Below are 8,636 nucleotides of genomic sequence, written 5' to 3'. Positions count from 1 at the left end.
AAATATTATATAAAAAAGGCAACGAAAAAAAGCAAATAATAAAGAGAAAAATGAAGAGAAAGAAGGGTATAAAAGAAAAAGTGAAATTATGAAGTAGAAGAAGATGAAAAGAATAAAAGTAGAAAGTTAGTGATATAAAAAGAAAGAACATAAAAAGGAGTAATCAAAATGAGATAATAAATGATGAAAATAATGATGAAATAATGGATGCATTTTTTATTACAGAAATTAGAAATATGTAATAAAAAAAGCGTTTATTTATTGATACAAAAATAAATAATATTGTTTTATTGATGCAAAATATTTTACTCCTTTTTCTTTTTGGAGTTTTTTTTATTTAGATGCATTATTTCTTTGCCTGTTTTGGTTCCTGATAGAAGTTACATTTGATATTGATGCAAATGGAATATTAAATGTAACAGCAGAAGATAAAACTACAAGAAAGAAGAATAAAATTACTATTACAAATGATAAAGGCAGATTAAGTAAAGAAGAGATTGATAAAATGATAAGAGAAGCAGAGAAATATAAAGCAGAAGATGATGAGAATAAAGCAAGAATAGAAACAAAGAATCAAATAGAAAATATGTGTTATTCAATGAAGAATAGGATTAAAGAAATGGGAGATAAAATAAGTTCAGAAGATAAAAAGAAAGCAGAAGAAATAATAGAAAAGAATTTAAGATGGATTGATAATAATCAAAATGGAAGTAAAGAAGAATATGAGAAGAAAAAAGAAGAAATAGAAAAAGAAATAGGAAGAATTTATTCAAAAATATATCAAGGAAGAGGAAGTAATGAATTTACAGGAGGAAGAAATACAGAAAAAGAAAATAATAATAAAGGACCAACAATTGAAGAAGTTGATTAAATAAACAAGCAAAAGAGAATATGTAAAAATTAATAAAAAAATAATTTAATAAATTAAAATAATCAATATATTAAAAAGAAAAAAAGATAATAAATAATATATATAAATAAAAATTATAAAAATAAAAATGAATAAAATAATTTGCATAAATAAAATAATGATAAATAATTTGCATAAATAAATTAAACGCTTTTTTTTATTGCATATTTCTAATTTATATAATAAAAAATACATCCATTATTTCATCATTATTTTCACCTTTTATTATCTCATTTTGAATTATTCATTTTTATCTTCTTTCATTTTATAATCTCAACATTCTACTTTTATTCTTTTCATCTTCTTCTACTTCCTAATTTCACTTTTTTCTTTTATATCATTCTTTTTCATCATTTTTCTCTTATTTGCTTTTTTTCGTTGCCGTATGAAATGTCCTTGTTTTCCATAAAGTGCATTTGATATCCCTTTATATGAAAATGAACACTGATTACAATATGATTTTGTTTTATTGTTTTCTTTACAAACAACAATATCACACCATCAAAATATAAACAAATCATCATGTGTTTATTCATGTAAAATAAATCCATATTGTGGTTGTTTAATATCAAATTTCATCATTCTTTTTATTCTTCTTTTTGATTCTATTGAAAATAAAAATGATTTTGGATCATTTATATAATCTTCAACTTCATCAATTTTCTCATTAATATATCCTCCAAATTTATTTCTATCTGAATCTTCAATAATAATTATTATATGTTCTTTATTTATTATTCTTTTATTAAATACTGATGTATTAACATTCCAATTATCAATATCTGAATTAAATAGTATATTTGATACTTTTCTTGATGTCCATTCTTCTAGTTGTTTTATATGAATTTTATTAAGGGAAATTCTTGTGGTGAAATAATTTTCTTATCAACTCCTTTTATTTGGGTATATTTAATCCTTTTCTTTTCTGAAGATACCTCTTTTTGTACTCTTCTTCTACTAGTTCTTTTATTTTTTCTTCACTTATTCATTTATTCTTTATTTCTTTCATAATTTTACTGATTAAATAATTTTGTATTTTATATTTAATGTATTTTCATCTATTTGAATTTCATATAATTTAAGTTCTTTGATTGTTTTTTTTTTCATTTTCTTCTTTTATATTTCTAATTTCTTCATCAATTTTATTGTTGTTTTTTTAATGAAATTAATAACATCTTCTTTTATTTTATTTTTTGTTAATATTATTTCTAAATTTGTCTCTAAGTCACAGATTCTTAGGTCATGTGCTTTCATTGTCATTTCTATCAGGGTCATAAATTTTTCTAATTGGATGAGCACTGAAATTGCTTGTGTTGGTGTTTTACTTCTTGGGTTTCCATTGTGTTGGTTATAAGTTATGGTATTTAAATTAAAATTATTAATTTTATTTATGTTGTATCATTCATAAACTATTATTATTCTTTATTATTTTTTAGAACTCAATTAAATAATATTGATTGTTTCTTTATTATATTCGATAACATTTATTTTAAATAAAAGAAGAAATCAAATAAAGTTAATAGAATATTTTATTATTATTTTTATTATTTATATTTTGTTATTTGAAAAATATTTTGAATTTATTATGAAATTAAAAATAAAGAAGATGTAAAGATAATTAATCAAAAGAGAATTCAATTAAATAATATCATTGAATGTGTTTTATTTTATTTATTAAATGATTAAATAATATTTGTGTTAATTCATTCATTGATTATTATTTTGTAATAATAATATTATTTCATTATTATAGATTTAAATGAATATGAAGGATTAAAAATTGAAAAGATTATATCAATATTACCATATATTTAAATAAAAATGAATGAAAAAGAAAGAAATAAATGATAATAATAACGATAAAAATATTAAATGATATTTAAAATATAAAATAAAGAAAAAATAGAAATATAAAATATATAAAAATGTGAACAAACTTCACAATTACACATTTTTATTTCTAATAACATTTTATTTGAAAAGAATATTAATTTCAACTTTATGTTCATTTTTATTTATAATCTATTTTTATTATTTTATTTCTATTTTTGACAATTATATGATTTGAATATCTATTTTTATTTTCCTTTTTTGTTTTTGTTACTTTTTTGTTATTTTTTTTTTAAATGATATTTTCTATATTTGAAAGCATCATATCAGATACACCACATTGAATCCTAATATGTCCAAAATTTGAATATTTATCATCTGTCCATTTCATTTCTTTGATGAGATAACACACTATTCAAATTAATTGGTTATTATTTATTATTAATTATTATGAATGACATTATAGAGGCATTATTTATTTATTATGATTGTAGTATTATTATTTATTATGACACATTATATTTATCATTGATAATTTTGAGTTGAATAAATGATGTGTTATCAATAAAGATTATTTAAACAATATTGATGATAAATGAGATAAACCATAATTATAGTGTTATTGATATGTCAAACATAAAATAATAATATAAATAATGATGAAATTTAATATTCATTTATTTCAAAATAAAAATCAGATAACAAATTAAATGATGAAATATTTAAATTGATAATGATTGAAAAAACAATAAATGAATATAAATAAAATATGAAGAATAAATTGAAATAATCACTTCTCAACATGATGAAATACTCGTTATGAGGTAATTCATATTTGATTTTTTCAATTTCTTCATCATATTTTATTTGATGATTTTACAATTGAATATATCATTAATTTCATCGGACTGCCATACACCTAAATATTTATACAAGTCCTCTCCTTCAATTAATGTGATGTTTTACATTCCATCTGGTATTTTATTAATGTTCTTTAATACCATTCCTAACTTCTTTTCATTTCCATCCCTATTCCACTTATTATTTGTTTAATTTCATTGTGGATTGTTCCCATTTCTTCACTACTTTGTGTCATTATTCTCAATTCATCCATATACAATGTATTGTTTGTTTTTGGGATTTTCTCTTCTATGATTTGAGAAATTATATTCATTTTGATGATGAAGAGTAGAGGGGATAATGAATCACATTGTAAAATTCATCAATTTAATACATCCCAGATATTCATTATATTTATATCATATGAATATCTTCAATCTGTTCATCATACTTTCTACAATGTCTATGATGATACCCTCTACATTAAAATATTTAAGTGCTTCTATTACCCATTCGTGATTTACTGATTCATATGTTTTCTTAATTTCATAATATGACTCTACATATTTTGGGTATTTCTCTTCTTTTTACTGCTTTAACATATAACTGTTAATTAATCCTTCTTTAGCAGCAAGAGATTGCAGTTTACATCATAATTGATTTTTACTAATTTTTAATGATTCACTATTCATGTTAATTCTATTATGAATCTTCTCTTTCAATATTGAGGTAAATACTTTCATAATTACATTTGTACAACTGATATGACGATAATTAGTGACATCGTTCCTATCACCTCCTTTGTGGATTAGTATAGTTCTTCCACTTACCATGTCTAGAGGGATGTTTTCATTGAAGTTTAACCATTCGTTGAAGATATTAAGAATAGATTCTCTTGATGATGACATTCTCTTCTAATAATACAAATATATAGTGTCAATGCATTGTGATTTCCAATTATTTATTTTCATCAGGCTTAGATTTAGTTCATCCATTGAGATGATGACACTATCATAATTCCTGTATCTTTCATTCCACGAGGTGATTTGTTTTATTTTTAAATGTTCTTTATTTAATATCACTTGGGTTTCATATAACAATTTCAAATATTCTAAAGTAATATCGTTATTTGGGTATATTTCATTTTGTGTTTCTTCTTTATTTTAATTTTCTTATTAGAATCAAACATGATTTTATTTGTATTAATTCTGACATTTTCATTCTTATTAAATTTAATTCTTTCTTTAATCATTATCATCATATATTTTAGGTACTTTATTCATTCTTGTGCTTTAATTTTAATTTCATCTGCATCTTGTTCATTTAATCTCATGATGTATTTTATTCTGTACCATTCCATTGTTTAGATATTCTAATCTATTTATTTTCTTTATGATTTCTTTTATTTCATCAAATTTATCTCCTATAAATTTATTTTGGAGATAATAATGCATGCACATTGAAATCCTTTTCATATCTTCTTGCAGATTTTCTATTCTCCTGACCATACCCATTTATTATTTATTTCTCTTATTAATTTATCTGATTCTTTCATTTTCCAGTAGTAATTAATATTTACACATTTATCTATTTTCATTTCTTTAACTTGAATGATGATAGAGTTAAGATATTCATTATCAATATCAGTAGAGTTATTTTTTATGATAATATTTTTTATTATTGGGTTACACTCTACTTTCCCTTCTATGATGGAGTTCACTTTCATTTTAATATATCTTTTAGTTGTTTCTTTTATTCTATGTGACTTTTTAATATTATTAATGTATTCTTTATCATTATTTACATTATTATTTATTACTTTTATTATGTTTTCTATTTGTTCATTTCTTAATTTCTTATTTAATTTCTTATTTAACCAATTAATTCAAATCAATACAACACATCAATTAAAATTTTATTTGTTTGATTTGTTGTGTTTTCTTCTCTTCTTGACTGATTATTATTTCTTGTTTTTTGATACTCAGTGTTTTGCTCTCTTCTTCTTCTATTTCCATAATTGTCTTTTTCATAGGGGTAGTTTTGTTCATTTATATTGTCCATGATGATGATGTTCTCAGTATTTGTTGTATATTTATCACTAGAGTCATTGTTTTCTTCTTCTCCAGTTCCTTCTGGGATAAAAAATTTTCAATACTTTCTTGTTGTTTTGATATTAATTGTTTTTGTTCTTTATTTTCTATTTGTGTATTGTCTAATTCTTTTCTTGTTATTTCTGCAATCTCATAGTTTTGAATCCCACTTTTTTGATATACAGAGATTTGATTTTATTTATCTCTTATGTTCTTCTCTAGCAACTCACCACTCTTCTCCAGCTCATCACTTTTAAGGAAGAAGTCCTTCTCTTTCTTCAGCTTCTCATAGCTAGCTCAGAGTGTGAAGATGGTTTCATCCTTACCTCCTAGTTCAATGTTCCTTCTACCATTTGCTTCATTAATTTTTCCTTGTAATGTCTTATTTTCCTCTTTTAATTTAGAGTTTTCTTATTTCATTAAATGTAGTTTGGATATTGTTTATTTGTGTTTGAATCTTTTCTATTTCTTCTTCAAACTCTTTCCTGACTGTTTCTCGTGCTTTTTGAATTATTTCATTTGAAATAGTTCGTTCTTCTTTTTTGTTTGAAGTTCTTTAATAGTTTCTTCTAATTCTTTAATTTTATTTTGAAGTGTGTTAATTTCTTCTTTGTTGCCTTCTTCTTCTATTTTCTCTTCTTTATCTTGTGTTTTCCTTTTATTTTCTTTTTCATTTATTATTCTTGCAGCTTTACATCTATCATTCATTTCTTTGTTTCGATTTTTGTTTTTGATTTCTTCTTCGATTGTTTTAATATCTTCACTTGTCCAATCTTTTGTTTTATCTTTGATTTCTTCTTTGATTTTCTCTAGTGTTTTCTTCTTTCTTATTGAATATACTTCTTGGATAATATTATACAATTTCTTTACCTTCATACTTTTTAAGTAATTCTTCGTATTCTCATTTCTCCCATTTTCTTGTTATTCTTTTAATTTTCATTTTAATTTCTTTTGTTGTCAACCATTTAGGTTTCTTGTTTGTATAATGTTTATTATCATTATATTTACTTTCTTTCTTATTTGTTTTTATTTGTATTCTTCTTTTTCTATTCACTTTTTTCCTGTTATTTCTTTTATCATAATTATTATGCATTTTATTGCTATTGAAGTCCTTTCTTTTCTTTGAACTTGAATACCTGTTTGTTGATTGATTTTCTTTACAAGACTCTATTACATTACTCATAGCCATGGCAACAAAATTTGTTGTATATTCTGAATTGATAAAAGGATCTTATTATTAAATAAAAAGAAAATAAAAAGTAGTTAATTAAGTATTAATAGAAATAGCTTCTATTGTTCCTTGCTCAGGGGAGACTAATCCCGTCCCTGAGCTTTAAATGTATTTGTTCTTCAACTATTGCCTTATTCTTTGCTTTTAGTTGTTGAACTGTGAGAATTTTCTTTTCTCATTTTTGATGTGGAATAGAGTATTTTAAACATCCCTTACTTAGATATTCATTATTTAATTTCTTTTTAATTTCGATGCGTTTGGAGTTTCTTTTTAATTTCGATGGGTTTGAATTTCTTCTTCTTTATTCTCTTATTTTAAGAGAGTATATAATTACTACTGTATTGCTTTGGGCTAATATTCTTTTAGCCTTATCCACTTGACCCTTTTCTTTTGATAATCTTTCTTATGTTATTAAATATATTTGTATCATAATAAGTAATAATAACATCTTTATAAATACCCATTCGTTTATTGTCAATGACATTCTGTCATTGTACATAATAAACACTGCTATTCTTGCAGTACCGGGTAAGATGTTTTTCTAACCAAACGCAACGCCATAACCAGTCCATAACTGGTGGGAATCGAAGGATGGAAATATTTTAGGATTCTGTATTGTGTCTCTGACATGCTACCTTCGAATCCTAATAAAAATAAAATATAAAATGAAATAATGAATAAAATATAAAATAAAATGAAATATTTAATAATTATAATTTATTAAAAATAAAAATAAATAACATTTTATTTTATTTCTTATTATTTAATGTTTTTTATAACAAATATCAATTAATAAAAATAGAATGATGATAAAGAATAAAAAAGAAGAAATTAAAATATAAAAATAAAAGAACTAATAAAAACAACTAATAAATAATAAATCAATAATGAAATTAGGATATAATGAAATAATGATAACATCAAAATATTTTAATGATGTTAAAGATTTTATTAATTTAGAAATAGGAATTAAAAGATTTCAAGGAAACATGGAACGATTTCATTTTAATCCAATTCCATTAGATAGATATTCAAGAAAATTGTTTCCTAATATTGAAACATTTCATATTTATAATAAATATGATGAAATATTTAATGATGGAAAAATATTTAAAAAAGTAATATGGTATACAGATTATTCAACATATTTATCCGAAAAAGAACAAGGAAATATCTGTAAAAATATAAAATATACAAAAGAAGATAGAAATAAATATGGAAATACAATACCATCAGAAGTTAAATCACTTGGAATTGAATGTTTTTATAATTGTGATTCATTAACAACAATTAATATTCCATCATCAATTAATGAAATAGGATATCATTGTTTTTATGGATGTACATCATTAAAATCAATTAATATACCATCATCAATTACTAAATTAGATAATTATTGTTTTTATAAATGCCATTCATTAAAATCAATCAACATTCCATCATCAATTACTAAATTAGGATATGAATGTTTTTATAAATGTTCATCATTAAAATCAATTCATATACCATCATCAATTAGTGAAATAGGAGATTGGTGTTTTAATGAATGTTCATCATTGACATCAATTAATATACCAACATCTGTTAGTAAATTAGGAAATGAATGTTTTAATTATTGTTTATCATTAAAATCAATTAATATACCATCATCAATTATTAAATTAGGTGATGATTGTTTTAGAGAATGTTCATCATTGACATCAATTAACATACCATCATCAATTACATCATTGGA

At 22.3% G+C, this 8,636-nt stretch overlaps 2 protein-coding genes across 2 annotated transcripts in view, besides 20 other annotated features; both read left to right on the top strand.

Annotated features, from left to right (window-relative positions):
- Positions 1–871, top strand: EDI_006640 (heat shock 70 kDa protein, putative; the record flags this gene model as incomplete). Its single annotated transcript, XM_001740039.1, has 2 exons — positions 1–66; positions 342–871. Coding segments are annotated over 2 exons (596 nt in total), but the record flags the coding sequence as incomplete, so codon positions are not given.
- Positions 25–201: a microsatellite.
- Positions 614–764: a microsatellite.
- Positions 869–1,057: a microsatellite.
- Positions 1,058–1,081: 24 nt separating this feature from the next.
- Positions 1,082–1,102: a sequence feature (AT_rich).
- Positions 1,103–1,108: 6 nt separating this feature from the next.
- Positions 1,109–1,283: a microsatellite.
- Position 1,284: 1 nt separating this feature from the next.
- Positions 1,285–1,750: a repeat region.
- Positions 1,751–1,874: 124 nt separating this feature from the next.
- Positions 1,875–2,066: a microsatellite.
- Positions 1,941–2,118: a microsatellite.
- A 153-nt stretch (positions 2,119–2,271) lies between these two features.
- Positions 2,272–2,512: a sequence feature (AT_rich).
- Positions 2,513–2,570: 58 nt separating this feature from the next.
- Positions 2,571–2,671: a sequence feature (AT_rich).
- Positions 2,672–2,723: 52 nt separating this feature from the next.
- Positions 2,724–2,828: a microsatellite.
- An 80-nt stretch (positions 2,829–2,908) lies between these two features.
- Positions 2,909–2,960: a microsatellite.
- A 25-nt stretch (positions 2,961–2,985) lies between these two features.
- Positions 2,986–3,034: a microsatellite.
- Positions 3,035–3,050: 16 nt separating this feature from the next.
- Positions 3,051–3,274: a repeat region.
- Positions 3,167–3,585: a repeat region.
- Positions 3,573–6,902: a repeat region.
- Positions 6,903–6,922: 20 nt separating this feature from the next.
- Positions 6,923–7,545: a repeat region.
- Positions 7,546–7,551: 6 nt separating this feature from the next.
- Positions 7,552–7,603: a microsatellite.
- Positions 7,604–7,696: a sequence feature (AT_rich).
- Positions 7,697–7,829: a microsatellite.
- Positions 7,789–8,636, top strand: part of EDI_006530 (uncharacterized protein) — a gene marked incomplete at both ends in the record, with an annotated part of 951 nt that continues 103 nt past the window's right edge. Inside the window, one exon of the mRNA XM_001733442.1 lies at positions 7,789–8,636. This exon is cut by the window's right edge and continues 103 nt beyond it. Within this exon, the coding sequence (XP_001733494.1) occupies positions 7,789–8,636 (848 nt within the window).

The sequence above is a fragment of the Entamoeba dispar genome, genomic scaffold, assembly GCF_000209125.1.
Source record: "Entamoeba dispar SAW760 scf_1105229462695 genomic scaffold, whole genome shotgun sequence".
NCBI classification, from domain to species: domain Eukaryota; phylum Evosea; order Mastigamoebida; family Endamoebidae; genus Entamoeba; species Entamoeba dispar.
This window is presented reverse-complemented; position numbering and strand designations above follow the sequence as displayed.